This window comes from Lissotriton vulgaris, chromosome 4_1, assembly GCF_964263255.1.
Source record: "Lissotriton vulgaris chromosome 4_1, aLisVul1.2, whole genome shotgun sequence".
NCBI classification, from domain to species: Eukaryota; Metazoa; Chordata; class Amphibia; order Caudata; family Salamandridae; genus Lissotriton; species Lissotriton vulgaris.
In genome coordinates, this window is record NC_141691.1 from 1,132,488,751 (window position 1) to 1,132,507,967 (window position 19,217).

General features: G+C 43.6%; 1 protein-coding gene across 2 annotated transcripts in view; it reads left to right on the plus strand.

Moving 5' to 3' along the window:
* TMEM245 (transmembrane protein 245) overlaps positions 1-19,217 on the plus strand; it is a 982,890-nt gene that overhangs the window by 66,382 nt on the left and 897,291 nt on the right. For both annotated transcript variants that reach the window (XM_086965376.1, XM_086965377.1), the window contains exon 2: positions 9,870-9,987. In XM_086965376.1, the coding sequence (XP_086821502.1) occupies positions 9,870-9,987 (118 nt within the window). The remainder of the gene's footprint in view (positions 1-9,869; positions 9,988-19,217) is intronic.

A 19,217-nucleotide genomic window follows, 5' to 3' on the forward strand; every position in this document is an offset into this window, starting at 1 on the left:
TTAAAAAAATAAAATTAACTTAATGTACATATTTTTATAATTGAAATTAAATTAAATTAATTGAAATAATTTATTTAATTTAAATAATTTAATTTAAAAATGTAATTAATGTAATAAAATTAATTTAATTTATTAAATATATTTTAATTAATTTAAAAATGGTAAATATAATTTAATTAACCCAAAACACAAACCTACCCCTGAACCCTAAAAACACCCCTGTACCCCAAAACACAAACACTGCCCTAAAACCTAAAAACACCCCTGTACCCCAAAACCCAAACCCTGCCCTAAAACCTAAAAACACCCCTGTACCCCAAAACCCAAACCCTGCCCTAAAACCTAAAAACACCCCTGTACCCCAAACCCTGCCCTAAAACCTAAAAACACCCCTGTACCCCAAAACCCAAACCCTGCCCTAAAACCTAAAAACACCCCTGTACCCCAAAACCCAAACCCTGCCCTAAAACCTAAAAACACCCCTGTACCCCAAAACCCAAACCTTGCCCTAAAACCTAAAAACACCCCTGTACCCCAAAACCCAAACCCTGCCCTAAAACCTAAAAACACCCCTGTATCCCAAAACCCAAACCCTGCCCTAAAACCTAAAAACACCCCTGTACCCCAAAACCCAAACCCTGCCCTAAAACCTAAAAACACCCCTGTACCCCAATACCCAAACCCTGCCCTAAAACCTAAAAACACCCCTGTACCCCAAAACCCAAACCCTGCCCTAAAACCTAAAAACACCCCTGTACCCCAAAACCCAAACCCTGCCCTAAAACCTAAAAACACCCCTGTACCCCAAAACCCAAACCCTGCCCTAAAACCTAAAAATACCCAAACACCCCAAAACATATACCTCAGTACCCCAAAACATATACTCCTATACTCATATTTATTAAAAAAATTACTTAAATTAATATATTTAATTTATAATATTTAAAAACATAAAGAAATATTTTTATTTATAATTAATAATAATTAAATCAATTATATAATATTAATTAAAATAAAAAAAATTATATACTTACCAATACTTACGATGTAATGGTATGCGTTGTAATACCATCTGCTATGTAATGCCATGCGTTGTAATGGCAACCGATGTAATGGATCCTGCGTTGTAATAGCTGCGTTGTAACAGCATTACGACGTAAAAGTTGCGTTGTAAGTGATACACACCCTGGATTTGTCACCAAATTATTTCGTTTTTTTTGAGGATGTAAGCCATCATCTCCTTGTAATTGCTGCAGCAGCCAAAAGGTAAAAAGCTTAAAATGAGATGACTGATGCTCTCCCGTAGTGCTTTTATGGCCTTTCGGTTGCCCACAAATGTCTTCATTTCTGCTGTTAATTACACGTTGGCTGTTGTGGTGACCTAATCTGCTTCCTCGCTAATTTTAATTTGAGATTTGGGTTATATAACCTTTGAACTAAATACTGCCCTTTCAATTGTCTTTGATGAGGGGAGTATTTGGGAGGGTTTTAAAGCTGTAGAATTTCCAGAATCTCCTTTGTATATTTGCTATGTTCCTTGCCCCCTTGTGGAGTCTCCATAGTTTTGCTTCAAATAATATGATAATAGAAGCCATTGTCTTTGAGAATTCTTCCACATTTGATTTCTGCCTGAAGGAAATGTTTAACCACAGATCTTGCAAAACACATTACCACCTCAGCATTCTGAGCATAGTTCTGTTGGCAGAGCTAACAAGTCTCTGAAGTAATCTGTATCCATTTACAATTTAGTTTGTCATAGTTATCCCATGTCAACCCCTGATTTTTCAGTGATACTTCTGAATGGCAAATTGAATTAATCATGTAAAGTGGAAATCATAAAAGTTTCAGGGGACTACAGAACTTTCAAATATCACGTCTTCAAAACCAAGTGTTCAAAGTCTACTGTGTGCTGAAAGCATTTTGGCTGGTATTGTTGCTGATGACTTCCTGATACAGAGTAGTTCAGGTTAATTGTTGCCTCCAGTCTGTTGCTGATCCTATACCAGCAAGGGGCACTTTTGCTGATTGATCAAGCCCAGAAATAAGCCTCATGGTGGATTCTTGTGCGCCTGCTCTTGTACCAATGGTTTTCTGGATTTGTCTAGCATTAAGGAAAACAAACAGGTGTTATCTCCTTGTTTCTGCACTGATGTAAAAAAGGTTTTATCTACCCCCCCCCCCCCCCCCGCCCCCCCACGAGCAAAAAGAGTTGCTGTTTAGCGATGTGGCACATTTGTTTGTGAGGGACAAGTCAACGCATGTAATTGCCACAGTCTGGTCACCTGTTGGCCTACGCACTAGCGAGCTGACTAACTAGACCTGAACTAAAGCAAGGATTCAGATGATCTTAAATCTGCTGCACACTTTTTGTTAAGCTTTCCCAGAGGGCATGATGAACCTGAACAGAGACCCTGTTGATGATCTCCTTATAGGTGTCCTACAGCTGATGTATGCTTTCTACATTTTCAATCTTGTCAGAATAAGAACTGAGATTATCTTTGCTTTGTTCATCCCAGACCAGAATTTTAACAACAACCAGTCCCATCATAACATTGAAGTTGGAAGTGTAAGCTTTTAGGCAATTGGTATTCTCACAACATGTAACTGCAAATGCAGAGTCAAGTAGTTCACAGTAATCAGTAGGAATCTGTTCAGGGAAAGGTGGAAAAAATAGAAGAGTATGCCTGACAGGTAACTACCAAAGCGGGGGAGAGCTGACTGTAAACCACCAGCAATGTATATGACTGCCACTGCTGCTTTATCTTCAAATAATGCTGTCATCGTCTCTGAAGCAAACAAGATGACGTTTAACGCTACCTAGCATAGAATTCCAGTGACAGAGATAGATCTTGGCTGCTAAAAAGTATAGTAAATTACTAAGTTCAAAGTGAGTGGCTGATGTCTTTAGATACTCTACCTCCCTGCTTGTGTGTTGTGAGTAAAATATGTTCAGGTGTTAACTGAGGATGACCTCTTCCCCCCCACACCACCCTCCACCCCACCCAGTTCAACATTTAAAAGAGTAAAGAATGTAGAAACCAATACTCCTATTTGTTTATGATACTGATTCAGTTTTTTTCAAAATAAAGTGTATTGTAAAAGGAATCTCTGATTTATTTGTTTTAAGGTACAGTTATTGGTCAGGGCGTTTCCTTTCACAGTCATTCCAATCTGGACGAGGTATTAATTGTAGGGCCCTCCACTGCGAACTTCCTGCCGCCTCACCTCCCGGATCCTTTTCTTGGCAAGTGCGCGTGGACCCAAAAGAAACAAAACAGAAACAAGGCTCAGGCTACTGTTTTCCTGTTGCACAGGACAAAGAGGAAGGAGAAACGTGCACCGTCACCAGTCCCTATCGTGTTGTGCCTAGTGTGGGGGAAAAACAATGGTGATGCTAGTGCCCCGTTATTCGCGCCCACAGCCCCTGAACAAGCCTGAGCATGCAGTCGGTACATGCCTGCTCCCACGACCCTCCTGGGCCGTGGTGTTGGGAGACCCAGCCTCCTCGCCGTGGGGGAGACGAGTGGTCCCTGGCGCAGTGCTCCTCAAGCGGTTCTCTGCTGCTTGGTCCGGTCCGCTGGTGCGTGTCTCCTGAGCCATTCCTTCCTCGCGGATACCTTCGGCGTTTTCCTCTTCCTTCACGGGCTGGGATCCTTGGTGCTCCTCTGGTTTACGTCGGTCAGCGTCCTCTGCTCCTTCCCGCTTCTCCACACCTGAACGAACTTCTCCCCGCCTGTCGCGCTTTTCATCGGTCTCCTCACCTGGACTTCCTCCATACTCTAGACCGTCGATTGCACTTCCGGGTTACTCTTCTATGACGGCCATTTTGGGTTGGTCGGCGTCCGTGTCCGGTGGGGGTTGGAAACTATCACATTGCCTCCCCCTTCGGAATGGACGGTCGGACCATTCAAGGACTGGAAATCTGGAGAGATAGTCCACATTTGTTTGAAGTTTTCCGGGGACATGTATAGCTTCAAAGGTGAAGGACTGTAATGCAAGGAACCATCCTAAAACTTTTGGGTTAGAGTCTTTCTGCAGAGACAGCCAAGTAAGGGGAGCATGATCAGTTAATACCAGAAAGGAACGTCCCAAAAGATAATTTTGGAGTGCCTCCATGGCCTGTTGTAGTGCTAAGCACTCTTTCTCAATCGTTGCATATCTAGTTTTCCTGGGGAACAGTTTTCTACTAGGATATAAAACGGGATGTAAGTCTCCGGATTCATCTGGTTGGGATAGTACAGCCCCAAGACCCCTCCCTGAGGCGTCCGTCTGGAGGACAAATGCATTTCTAAAATCGGGGCAGGTAAGTACCGTAGATGTACAGGGAATAGTTTTCAGTTTTTGGAAGCTTTCTTCTTGGGAGACCAGGCAAGAGAGGTGTTTCCCTGTATGTCCTTTCTTGAGCAAATCGGTGAGGGGACTGGCTATTTCAGAGAAATGTGATATAAACCTTCTATAATACCCCACCAACCCGAGGAATGAACGGACGTCTTTCTTACAGGAGGGACGGGGAATCTTGGCGATGGCTTCTATTTTGGTAACCTGTGGTTTAATACACCCTTAGCAGATAGTTTATCCTAAGTACTCTATCTGGTCTTTTCCAAAAGTGGTCTTCTTGGGGTTTAGGGTGAGACCTGCCTGTTTTAAGGACTGTAGGACCACTTCTAGGTGTACCAGGTGTGTCTCCCAATCCGGACTATACGCGACAATGTCGTCCAGATAGGCAACTGCAGATTAGTGATCTGGGATCAGTATTGTGTCCATTTGCCGCTGAAAAGTAGCGGGCCCCATGGAGGCCAAAGTGTAATACTTTAAATTGGTACAGGCCCATTGGTGTTGAAAAGGCAGTCTTTTCCTTGGCAGATGGGGTCAATGGGATCTGCCAATAGCCTTTAGTTAGGTCTATGGTTATCATGACCCTGGCTTCTCCCAATCGCTCTATTAACTCGTCCACCCTGGGCATTGGGTAGGCATCAAACTTTTATACCGCATTCACCTGACGAAAGTCAATGCAGAACCTGATGCTTCCATCAGGTTTTGGGACGAGAACAACTGGAGAGGACCAGGCACTGTGAGAAGGTTTGATTATGTCGGCTTCCAACATCGATTGTATCTCCTGATCTACTGCCTTCCTCCGAGCCTCTGGGATACAATCCCGTTTGAGTTTAACTGGTTGGGCAGTTTTTGTGACAATGTTGTGTTCTACTAAAGTGGTTCTCCCAGGATTCCCTGACACTACGCTGGTATATTTAGCACATAGATCCAACATTTGTTGCCGTTGGGTTGTCACTCGTGGTCCTAGTTGAATGAGGCTATTTTCCTTACAGTCTTTGGGAACGTAGGACACTTCCCCGGGTTTGTCTAAGTCAATGTGGTGTATGGATGTGTCTGTGGTTGAGGTACCTGGAAGAGGTCCTTCCCACGCTTTAATAAGATTTACGTGATATATCTGACCCTCGTTCTTTTTATGGGGTACATCCACTCTGTATGTTACGGGGGTTACTTTACTCAATATTTTGTAGGGACCTTGCCATTTGGCTAAGAGCTTCTTATCGGAGCTAGGTAAGAGAATGAGTACCTGGTCTCCCGTCTTAAACTCCCTAAGGTGAGACTGACGGTCATACAGTTGTTTCTGCCTGTTCTGGGCACCTTCCATGTTCACATCAACCTCCTCCCATGAGGATAACATATCTTTTAGGTTGGCTGAATATTGAAGTAGTGGTTTGCCCTCTTCTTCTTCTTCCTCTGTCCACTTTTCTATGGCCATGTGTTCTGGGTTGTCGCCCGAACAGGAGTTCAAAGGGTTAGAAGCATGTTGATTTCTGTTCATGTGTCCGGATAGCAAACAAGACAAGGGGTAGCTGCCTATCCCAATAACTCCCTGCCTTATCTATACTTTTCCTTAAAATGGTTTTGATTGTGCGGTTGTATGTTTCTACCAACCCATCTGTTTGGGGTGGTAGCCTGACGTCCGTATTTGCTGTACTTTGGGAATGGTAAAGACCTGCTTCATCAAGCGGGACATAAATGGGGTACCCTGGTCTGTTAACAATTCTTGAGGGAACCCCACCCGGGAAAAGAAAGTAACCATTGCATAGGCTACGGCTGAGGTGGTTGTGGAGGACAAGGGTATGGCTTCTGGATATCTGATAGCGTAATCGACTAGAACTAGAATGTACTGGTGGCCCCGGGCAGAGGGAATAAGGGGATCTACCAGATCCATTCCTACCCTTTTAAAGGGGACATCTATAATGGGAAGGGGTTGAAGTAGAGCCTTCGGGATAACTGGGGCATTGATCAGCTGACAGCGAGAACATGTAGAGCAATATCTGGCTACTTCTTGGTATACCCCTGGCCAATAAAACTTTGGTAATAGATATTTCAGAGTGTGTTCTTTGCCGTAGTGTCCACCCCCGGTCTGACTATGGGTCAAGGATAGTACCTGTTTCCTGCAGGATCGTGGTACTAACAGCTGTTCTTTCCTTTAATCCCCCTCATGCGAAACCCTGTATAAAAGTCCCTTTTTCACACAGAAGGGGCCTACCTAATCCGGTTGGTCTTCCTGGAACTGGTTCCAGACGTTTTGTAGCATGGTGTTGTCTCTTTGAGCAGCTCGAAAGGTCTGTCCTGCCTCTTGTGATGTGTCTGGGGAGGTAAAGATATGGGTGGGTAAGATTGATTCTGTCCGTATATGCATGGCTCTTTCTTTCCTTTTTTCACTACGGGTTTTTAGTACTTTAGGGAATGGTGCTTCTATTTCTTCTCCATAGAAAGGGGCACTATCCAACCAGAGAGCCGGCGGGAGGAGATGTAGCATAGGCCTGTAGGTAGTCATGAAATCTGGGGAGGTCTGTTCCCAATAGGACTGTCTCAGGAAGGTTCGGTACCACCCCTACCTTTCTTAGCTGGGATTCCCCATCTATATCCAGCAAGACTTCAGCCAAAGGATACAACTTTTTGTCTCTGTGTACACAGGTCACCTGTATGCGGCCATGTTGGGTCGATCAGCGTCCGTGTTCGGTGAGGGTTGGAAACTATCACATGTCTGTAATCTGATACCAAGTCTTTCATTTGGTTGTCAGTCTTTGGATGTCCTCTAAATTCTATCCATATTTGTTTTTTATTTACAATCACTTCTTACACCCCTGTGCTATGTAAATCGTCTTTGGAGAATAGGCACTTGTTATATAAATTCCCTTAATAAGACAAATGAATATACCTGTTGTGTACACCAGTTGCTAAGCTTTGCTCATGGAATATTGTGGTTGTTCTTTGACATTGATGCTCTTATATTGTGCTTATATGTTTGGTGAAAGTCTTTTTTTTAAAGAATTTTGTATTTTATTGATGACTAACTCTTGGGAGAATTGACCTGCATTAATGTGTCTGTTGGATAAATGTCTTGCATTTACACAACTTTGTTATGATGTAATGTATGTATTATTTTTTAGGATCGCTGCATTCATAAAACCTTTTGCAGCCCCAGATATACTTATCTACTGCATGAAGTAGAATTTGTGAGGGGATTAAAGGCCTGATTCACAAAGGTAATTTACACTATTGAGTAAAGTTACACTTGGGAGTAAGTTTGCTGATTTTCAGTATTTACAAATAGCAAGTGTAAATTACTACCCCCCCCCCCCCCAAAAAAAAACAGTAGTAAGTCCAACACTACACATGGCCAACCACGGTAGTGCAACACCATTCCATAGAGAATAAGGGAAGTCGGAACTTGAAATAAAATGTTTTAAACATGTCATTTTACCTATACTTTACCTAATTAATTTTGTTTATTTGCTTTAGATGTAGAACTAAATAAAAGAAAATGCTAGACCAATTTATTTTTAATTAAAACTTGAATTGACGGAAATATGTTATACTATTTTTCTGAAGTTTAAATTAAATAATACATTCCTACCTAAAGAATTCATTTTCTAAAGTGCATTTATAATTTCTTTCAAGTAATGTATAGAACTATTTTAAATCTACACTTTTGATAAAGTTTGTTTCAATATTTTTAAATTGAAAAGTTATTCAAATATGTTATAATTAATCAAATCTCAACTATTTATTTTTTAACATTACTTTATTTATATTTATTTTAAATAATTTATTTAAAGGTATTCTTATTTCCTGCAGAGTTGTATTTTAAGTCTTTTATTTAAGTCTCTACCTGCATTATTTTCTGTGGGAAAGAGTTACACTACCAGTGGTTGGTCATGTGTAGAGCTGGACTTACAACTGTGTTTTTTTTTTTTTGTAGGAACATACACTCTGAGTTTGTGGAAATCCAAAGTGTAAAATTACTCGGAAGTGTAAATTACTTTTGTGAATGAGGCACATAATGGGCACTTGGAAGGAGGGCCTCCTACAAAGAATATATTCACAAAGAGTAGTTGCAAATTGTGCACCAACTTTTTGCATATATAGTCTGATTTTTGCAAACCAAACTATTTACTAATAAGTTGGTTGACAGAATAATAAGGTACTGGGAATAGCGGAACAACAACCCTAAATAATATTCATCAGTAAGGTCACGATATGTGACTATTATTTACTACATCAACCGGGATGGTGGTGTGCAAGGGACCACAGACCACCATCCCTGTGTTTGCATTGCAAAACTTCAGAGAGAGTTGGCAATGGTCCTATGGATCACTGCCTGCTTCTCTTTAAGCTGCCAACCTAATTGTTCAAGGAAAAAGGTTCCATCAGTTACCGCCCCAACTTGAAGTTGGTAATTGGTCAGAATAACATTTCCAAACCATTGACATATAGAGTCCAATTCGCTACTCGGACGGGACCCCTAAAACATTCCCCTTCCAAATAGCGATTCAGAAACAATTTCTAAACCCTCTCAGCAATTCTGAAAAACTTTTCTGAAACGCTGCATTTTCTTTGTACTTTAGAAAAATCTTTTTACTGTTCTCTCTGATGTAGAGAATTGGACGGAATTTGCGAGTAGTAAATAGCTTTGTACATCAGACCCATAGTTTCCAGTGCCAGGTGTACTCACAATGTACTAGTAACTCTCTCTGTGTACCATAAATTGTACAATTCTAACATTTTGGAGGCACCAGTAGCAACACCTAACACATTTTTACAACATTCCATATATTCTATTGGTCATCCAGTTTATTATCTTGTATTGTAATTGCATTTGTATAGCTCTTACTACCCCTGATGAGGCGTTGAAGTGCTTCTTCATTTTATTTGTCAGATGTTTCGATATTAGTTAATTCTATGCTATATTATGAACACTTACAGAAGAGTAAAATGTTTTAGTTCATACATGCAACAGGTGTTTCGCCGCAAAAAGGGTCCTTTTTCAAGGTCTGTTATTTGTTGTAGGTATTAGATGTAAAGTTTTTTATAATATCATTATAGTTAAAGGTAACCGGTATGAACCAGGAATTGCATATGTTGTGACTCGATTATGTGCGCATAGATGTCAATATTGTCCGATCAAATGGTAGTGTTGCAACTTTATAGTGAATAACCCATGATACGGTTTCTCATTCGAGTTCGAGGAGTGAACTGGCAGAGTTCCCCTCACTGTGAAACAGTTCAAGTGGTTATGTTGACTTCTGTATAAGACCATGCACACTGGTGGGATTTCCAGAATTAAGTAAGTGGGTAGTAGGGGAATTTGGAGTTTCCAATGAAGTGTTATTTGGGAAATTCCACACTAACATTATTTATTTTTTTGTTGGTATTTTACAATGTTCCATTGAAGAAACATGATGATTGTCCATACTTCAAATGTCTGAAAAACAGTCAGGCTGTTAGTTTGGCGCTAACTAAGCAGAATTGCATATGTTTTAGCAACATCTGTCAATATGTGTATTTATTTTCGCTTCTTTTCTTAGGTGTGGTCATTAGTGGTTGGCTACGTGTTGGCTGTATCCTTCAAGTGGAATGCAAACACTGAGCGATACCTAAGAGCTATCTCCATCCCTGTCTGGATAATTCTGCTGTTCCATTTGGGTGAGTGTTAAGGTTTTAGCCTTCTTTGTTGTTTTCATTTTCAGCGACTTGGATGACCTTAACAAGAAGTGTTAGCTCCAGTATTTTTTTTTCTTTTTGCAAGTTAGAAGAAATTAGGCTAATCAAGGTTACACTTTTGTATCTTGTAAACTGCATCATCGCACTGACGTACCACTGCCGCTCCACACCCTACTTGCCATCCTAAATATTCTTGTTCTTATCATAAGATGCACACATTTTATCAGATGCCTAAATTTAGATATGACTAATAACCAAAGATGTGCAAGCAGGCACTATGTGTACCTGCTTGAACAACATTTCATTAAATCATGCACAGATTGGCTGATAAGCAAGACAATTAATAGAACCATGCTGGTATGTGCATATTTACCAGTTATGTTTGTTTACTCATTTTTAGGTCTCGGCTAGCCGCGCGGAAGCGCGTCTCCGCCGAGATCTTTTGTTAGCGAGTGTGCTTCCCAGGAGACAGTTCCGGCCGCGCGCATCCTTGGAGCCGATTTGAAACGGGAACGCGCGCTGTGGCCAGGCGCTGTCTCCTGGGAAGCTCAAGCACCACACACGCATGCGCATACACACACACAAGCGCCCATGCACGCACGCACATACATACATACAGAGACACCCCCCTGACACATACACACACGCGCACACACACAAGTGCACCGAGGCCCCCCTCCCTCCCTCCCCCGCCGTCACCGTCGCACACATACATACACACACGAGCATACACGCACACACACAAGTGCACCAAGCCCCCCCAGCCTTTTGGAGCTTACCTGGCCAATGTCGGGGACTCTGCTCTCAGCACGCGGGGCCCCGGGGCTCTACACCGCTCACAGGAGCCCCGGGCCGCGAGACGCATCGACTCCGCCTGCCTCCTCTTCCGGTCTGGACGTGGCCCCGCCCCCGTCAAAGGCGACCGTGCCTGACTTCCGGGGCGGCCGCGGCGGGCTTCCGGGGGCATTTAGGATGCGGCTGCTTTAAATTTGCCCTGCACCAAGCTTGCTCAGGTTTTCAGACACCCGGACGTTTGATAGACTCGGCGGTGAGATTAATGCAACTTTCAATTTTATGTTCCTTGTTTTTTAAGTTAACATACAATTAAAAAACAAAAAACTTTCGTCATCAAGTGCTTCCTGAAAGTGCAGAAGACGGTAAGTGGATTTATTTACATTGCGTGTGTCCTCTTTTCCCGCCTCCACCCCAGGGGCAATCCCTTGTCTATCCTTCCACCCCCCTTGCAAAGCTAGCCCTGCTTCCCCTCGCTTAGTCTCACATGTTCCTTAATTAACAGCACTGTACTCTCTATAGGTCTTTCTCCGGATGCATACATACACGCGCGTGACCTGCTCACTTCCTAAGAGGAGCAGGACAGCTCACCACCTCTTGCCACTCAATGAACCTTGAGCAGGTGGTGTTGCCTCGAATCCTAAATATAAGGAGAATATGTATAGACATGGCCTGCGCGCCTCCAACTTCATGCTAAATTGTACTTCATATCACTTTATGCTGCATAGAGAACCCATGAATGGCCCTGTATCAGTCCACATGTTTCATCATAGTGACGTGTAAACTCGACTGCAGGAGCGCGATACCTCAGCATGCGAGCCACATTTGCAAGGCAGTTATGTATAATGGCAACCTACCGCCGCATTCAAAATGCAAACACGCCTTACTCTAGGCCATGATATTACTGCTTTCACTCAAGTCAGTGAAACTGATTTTATAGACAATTGCAGCATGAAACGTAGCCCCAAGGAGATGACCAGGATTCAAATATGTAAGCTGCCAATCTCTGCATTAGGTGCCTTTACCCACCGAACTATCAACGGATTAATTCTAAGTATAATTTCCATCCAAAAAAACATGGCACTGTGGTCTCCTTTGCGGAGTTACACATCTCTGCATGTGCTGCGTTCACCCACTGAGCTATCTGCTGATTCATTGTAAGCACCCACTTCATCCAATCAAATACAGCAATGTGGCCGCCTCTGAGGAGGTGATCTTCAGGGGGGTTCTCGATATTCCCAAAGAACCTGGCCCACCCAGGTGCCCTTGAGGCATCTGCATCCGTGGACTAGTGACTCATTAGAAGATACCCATTGTTTCCTGCGCTCCAATCCAGGCTGTGACCTCTTGTAAACCACAGAGACCCCGACAGTGTTTGCTGCGTCCAGCTGTGATGTGGTTTGTGACTGGTGAAGGCGTGTGTGCTCTTCTGCATACAGACAAGATGTGTTTGTCTTGGGCTGGGACATTTGGGGGCCATTCTCGCCTCATTCACCTGCACTCTTTCCACGTTTGGCGCCAATTTCCCTCCTCGATCACCTGCCTTCATTCTAGTTTGGCGGCCCTTCACTCCTCATTCACCTGCCCCAGTCCACATTTGGCGCACATTCTTCCCAGCATGCATCTGTCCTCGTTCTATTGTACCAATAGGTGGCCAAGAAGCAGCAAGGGCTACCCTGAAAGTGTTGAGCAAAGCACTTAGAAACTAAAGTCATCGGTGACGCCTGCTGGCTTTTTAGCCTACAGCAACTTGCATTCCGGGATTTCCAGGCCGCTATTGAGAATGGGAAAATAAAACTACATGCTGCAGAACTCAACCGGCGTCTGTTGACTAAAACGCCAAATATTTGGAAAACTGTCGCACACGCTACAGGGCACGTTGCACACTTGAAGAAATATATGTTAAGGCTCTCGGGGGCTCATATCTATAAGCCACCGGTTTGGCTTGGCTGGTAGGAAGATGGAAGTGCGGTCAGCCGGGGACACATGGTGCTGTTTTGCAGCCTCTCTTAACTGCTTTGCAACCTCTGCAACTTTTTCAGTACAGTTTTTTTTGTACTGCACTCCTTGCCTCTGGTCCTGTTCTACATTGGTGCCTCAAAAGAAAATAGAGCAAACTTACCTTTAGTGTTTGCATGTTTTAATAGCTGTGCATTGTGTATATTATTCAAAAATATTATTTACTTGCTGCAGCCAAAATGTTTTAACATTAGCATAGCCAAAAGATTTCACCGTTCATTTGTATTCCTCAACATTTTTACTTTGCCAATAGAAAAAATAATTGTTTGCCCATGTGGAACAGCCTCTGCAACAAACAAAAATAAAAAAAGCACAATGATAAATACGCAAGTATATATCATCACTCACGTGCATATATGCGTCATTGTATTCTATTTGATTGTTTTTGCATTTATACAGCGCTTACTACCCCTGACGAGGGGTTGAAGCGCTTTTACAGCGAGTAGCACGCTACTGAGGAACCAATACGGCAGGCTCAGCGGGATGAAATATGTACAGAGTAGTGAGTGTAGAGTAGTGAGTAGTGAGTGTGCAGAGTAGTGAGTGCAGAGAGAGTGTGCAGAGTAGTGAGTGCAGAGTGAGTGTGCAGAGCAGTGAGTGCAGCGTGAGTGTGCAGAGCAGTGAGTGCAGAGTGAGTGTGCAGAGCAGTGAGTGCAGAGTGAGTGTGCAGAGCATTGTGTGCTGTTGAGTGCAGAGTGCTGTGTATTGGCAATGTTAATGACAATGCCATTTATTTTTGATTTAAAGAAAAAAAAATGTCATGAGCAATGCCAATAGCTCTACCTTTAATGATGCCGAGACCATTGCATTGCAAATGCTTGTTGGTATTTCCAAAAGTGACAGCTTTGCTCCAAAGAACTATTTTCTTGGTTTACATCTATCATATCTAGCCCCAAGAGCTGTTGCTTGCCTGCTGAATTTTTTGCGTACGCAGGGGTTCGCCCCCCCTTCCCCCCCCCCCCCCAGACATTTTTTAAACGAGTGAGCTAACAGTACATTTTCAAGCATATTTGAAAAAGCAAGAGGGGACTTTGTCAAGCATTTGTGGCAAACGTTGAGAAATTCATCTCCCGGTCCCTCCACTCCAAGAAACTGACCCTAAGTAAGCCAGTATGTAACCTAAAACATTATTAATTTTCATCGTTCAAAAAAATAAAATAATCCCTGGCATCGCAAAAATATCCTACCGCTTTGTGAAGGAGTGAGAGGGGTCTTCCTGACGTCTTCCCAGTGCATTGTCCAGCCAGGGACATCTTAAGTTTTTTGATCCTAACATATTTTGGGGGCCCCTCTTCAGGACAGCTTTGAATTTATGATACAATTTCAGCTCGTTCATGCCCAGTTGCTCAGGTCCCTCTTAGTGCACAGGCGCACTCATTCAAATTCTAAATGTGTTTACATCTAATATTTAGGACTAGTGGCATGTGTTTTCAATATTTTAAAACAGCAGCAGCTCACTAATATTAATGCAGATGATCTCCATGACCCCTCTCCTATTTTTCAATTGTGAGGTCCTGTTTTCTTTTGATCTAAAATATATATTTTTTAAAGTTTGTGGCTGAAACATAAGTGCAACATTTGACTGCAAAATGTCTGTAATAGACACCCACATTAAAAATAAAGGAAAACTGTATTTAAAACTGTTTCCGAATTATTTACCGTAAAAAAATGTTTCTGCCATTATCCGCGCTGAGTTGGCATTCCATAGCCCTGTGGGCCTCAGCTTGCCATTGCCCAGTGTGGACTTGTGAAAGGGCGGGTCTGTGGGATCGTCATTGCCCGCTTTAAACAATGCAGCCTCGGGAGGTACAGGGAATATACTGTACTCGCCAGAGGCTGCCTGGAAATATGACGCTGCCTGGCATCCTTTGTGGGCGGGCCCTCAGAAGGGCCAAAACAGTGCCTACCAGGCTGGCACCATGGCAGCCTGGTTTACTAAACCTTAATGTGACACATGCGAAAAGCGCATGTGTCACAACTTTACAAGAGCCTGCCTGCCTGCCCTGTGTGACCCCCGCGCCTGACTCGGAGCAACACAGGCAGGTAGCAGGACTGGGGCAGGCTATCACAGTTGTTTTAAAATGGTAAGTAACATTGCTACTGGTGTTACTTAGCATTTTAAAACAAATGTGGTATGCGAATGCCAGATGGTGTGGATACACACACATTGTTTTGGCATTCGGTTTTCCTTATTTAAAGTGCTCCCCAAATGTTACATGTAAAACTAGCAGAGCTACCAAACAGGCTGTGAAACTACAGTATTGCCAAAAGAGGCCTACTGTGATTGGGGCGTGACTGACTGGAAAGACAACATAAGGGCCCTGCTGAGGTGTCAGCTAGCATTTGCCTGTGACAGAGGAGGCCTGTTTGAAGTGTGCTCCAAGTGTCCTATGCCCCAGCAGAACCTGTCAAGCAGGAAGTGAAATTCAAGCAGGACATGGCACTTTAATGTCCATAAGAATCTCCCTAGCACATTCTGCCTGATTCAAATGGGGTCATCCCTGCTCATTCAAGTGAGACTATTGTTTTGCTATATGGAGCACGTTCACACCTCATTCAAACCCATTTAACTGCTAATTACTAAAAAAAATACAGAATGAGATTTCAGAGGCTGCAAGCAGGGCAAAGGTAATTTGTAAAAAAATTACTGTTCCATAATATGAACAACAAAAACGACTAAGTCATTGAATTTAATTTTTAATAACTATTAAAAATAGTTGTTTAATTATTTTTCTACCTAGTCCCATTCGCAAGATACAATATTAGTTTTTAATATTGCATCACATTTTCTTTGTATGGAACAGCCTAACCTGCTAAAGTGAAAATAGCTTTGAGGGCTTTTTTTCCTTTAAGGACATGTTTTTTTTATGAAACATGTACTACTTTAAAATACCATGCACCCTGCCTTTATGGGCAATAAGACCTACTTAGGTTGGCTTATAAATATTTAAAAGAAAAGTTTAGTCATGTCAAAAGGGGTTATTATGACACCCCAAATTTAAAGTTAAAACCTGCACAGTCAGGCTACTGGTGGTAGGCCTGCAGTCATGTTTACATTAGCATTGTAGTAGGTGGCACAATCGTTGCCGCAGTCCACTTGTGACATTTAACTTTCAGGCCCTGGGTGCCTCTTGGTACCATATACTAGTGACTTATAGATAGGTTAAAGATGCTAATCAGCAGTTTACCTATTTTGACATGTTGAAAGGGGAAGCACAAGCAATTTCCCTCTGTTTAGCAGGGGTAAACTGCACAGAGCTCTATAGCCAGCAAAAATAGGGTTCCACAAAACAATTAGGGTGACCCTGAAGAAAGGTCATGTTTCCAACAGCTGCAATCGGCATTAATTCAGGTTCCACCATCAAAATTCACACCTGTTACATCAATGTTATGTAGTGCTATCATACACTCAATTGCTTGACTGCTGCCACTGATGTTGGTATGTTATTAAGTAGATGCCTTCTCATGGGACTCCAGATATCCTTCAGTTGTGAGGTAAGGACTCTGCCAAGCTCTAGCTGTTCAATGCAGCTAGGACAAAGCCATGAATCTGTTTTAATGAGTCAGAACATGTCCTCTTAACCAGCACTATCCTACGTATCTCTTCGCCGGCAATTGTGCTTATGTAATACATTTCTTATCAGTGGGTATATGCCTAATCCGTACTAGCCCGCAAATAGTGCTTTTCAATATGATCTTACATTCTACAATTTTAGATTGTGTGGATAATTTTTCCCCCCTAGTATATGTATACAAATTAAGAAAGCCTCCATCGTGTCTGCTGCATCAGACACAACATGAATCGTATCTAATCTCCGTTTTCATGAAGCTGAACAAGAAGCGATAAATTCTATGTAAAATCTTGGAGTAAATTACACAGAGCCTGCTATTTGGGTGATAGATTGCCCGCTTAAGTCGGACTCAGTCAGCTGGTCATGTAGATCAAGATACCATTTGTCCCTCTCGGTGGGTGTAATAAGCGGAGCTTCTATAGTGCATAGAATCGTATAGTCTCACGTTAAGATACTTAGTAGTTGTAGAAGCCAGTAGCATTGTGAGCGTCTGGAGCTGTGAAGGGTTTGTGTGGCAATGTGGGGGAAGCAGCTTTACACAGTGTGTGTGTGTGTGTGTAGCAGATTAATCTCTATCCTGCTGGTGCAGGGATCACCACTTAGTCACAGGTTCTTATCAAGTAAGGAGGAAACGACACTGGAGCAAAGTACAAACAATGGGTAGTTTATTCAATCATTCATGAATGGGTCTCCATCCGACCAGTACCATCAAGATACCGAGGATAGAACACACTGAACTATGGTTACATGGGTTTATATAGTGATAAGCACAGACCAGGAACACCCAGAGGTAACTAAGGCTCTGGGAAGAACACACAAATGAGACAATCTGTAAGAATCAACAACCTTGGTGCCTTGTTTAACTTCTGCATCTTGAAGCTGCATAACAAGATGGGCTTATCTGAACAAACGTTATCTAGCCAAGTCAAGTCAAGTCAAAAGATTTATATAGCGCGCTACATACCCATAGGGTCTCAAGGCGCTTGAGGAAGGGTGGGGAATTACATGTCGAATATCCAAGTTTTAAGTTGCTTTCTGAATGCTAGGTGGTTCTGAGTAAGGCGAAGGTGAGTGGGAAGTGAGTTCCAAGTTTTAGCTGCCAGGTAGGAGAAGGATCTACCTCCCATGGTGGTTTTGTTGATGCGAGGTACAGTGGCAAGGGCTTGGTTGGAGGATCGTAACTGACGGGAGGGGGTGTAGAAGGACAGTCGTGTGTTGAGGCATTCGGGTCCAAGTTCGTAAAGTGCTTTGTGTGCGTGGGTTAGGAGGCGGAAAGTAATCCTCTTATTTACGGGGAGCCAGTGGAGGTTTTTCAGGTGACCAGAGATGTGTTCTTTGCGCGGGATGTCTAGTATGATCCTGGCTGAAGCGTTCTGGATGCGTTGGAGTTTTTTCTGGAGTTTTGTGGTGGTACCGGCGTATAGGGTGTTTCCGTAGTCCAGGCGGCTCGTGACCAGTGCGTGGGTGACCGTTTTTCTAGTTTCAATGGGGATCCAGCGAAATGTTTTTTTGAGCATGCGAAGAATGTTGAAGCAAGATGATGAAACGGCGTTGACTTGTCTGGTCATTGAGAGTGAGGAGTCCAGGATGACGCCCAGGTTCCGTGCGTGATCTGTCGGGATGGGTGCTTTTCCAAGGGCCTCCGGCCACCAAGAGTCATCCCAGGCGGAGGGGGAGGTGCCTAAGATGAGGACTTCTGTTTTGTCTGAGTTCAGTTTCAGACGGCTGTGCTTCATCCACTCGGCTACTTCTTTCATTCCTTCGTGTAAGTTGGTTTTGGCGGTGTTAGGGTCTTTGGTGAGTGAGAGGATCAGTTGAGTGTCGTCAGCGTAGGAGATGATGTTGAGATTGTGTTGGCGAGCGATGGCCGCAAGGGGGCTCATGTATATGTTGAAGAGGGTGGGGCTGAGTGACGATCCTTGTGGCACGCCGCAGATGACTTCAGAGGCCTCTGACTTGAATGGTGGGAGGCGGACTCTTTGGGTTCTTCCGGTGAGGAACGAGGTGATCCATTACAGTGCTTTTCCTTGGATTCCGACGTTTCTGAGGCGCTGTAGAAGGGTGCTATGACAGACTGTGTCGAAGGCAGTGGAGAGGTCGAGGAGGATGAGGGCGACTGTGTCTCCATTGTCCAGTAGAGTTCGAATGTCGTCTGTTGCTGCGATAAGTGCAGTCTCAGTGCTGTGTTTGGCTCGGAAGCCGGACTGTGAGGAGTCGAGGGATTTGTTGGTTTCGAGGAAGGTGGCGAGCTGGTTGTTGACAGCTTTTTCGATGACTTTGGCCGGGAATGGAAGGAGCGAGATGGGGCGCTAGTTTTTGAGTTCGGTGGGGTCAGCTGTGGGTTTTTTCAGAAGGGCGCTGAGTTCTGCGTGTTTCCAGCTTTCCGGGAAGGTGGCGGAGTTGAGGGAGCAGTTGATGACATCTCGAAGGTGTGGTGCTATGATGGAGTCTGCTTTGTTGAAGATGTGGTGAGGGCATGGGTCAGTTGGGGATCCTGAGTGGATGGAGTTCATCAGGCGGATGGTGTCCTCAGTGGAGATTGGGTTCCAGTCGTTAAGGATGTTCAAGGGGGGTGAAGGTCCTGCAGAAGGTTGGGTGGGTTGGTCTCCTGGTCGGTTGTCGAAGCTGTTGTGGATGTCTGCGATTTTGTTGTGGAAGAAGGAAGCTAGGGAGTCGCAGAGGGCTTGGGAGGGGGTGATGTCGTTGGAGTTGGCTGATGGGTTGGTAAATTCTTTGATGATGTTGAATAATTCCTTGCTGTTGTGGGCGTTGTTATCTAGTCGGTCTTTGAATGCGGCTTTCTTGGCAGATCGGATTAGTTGGTGGTGT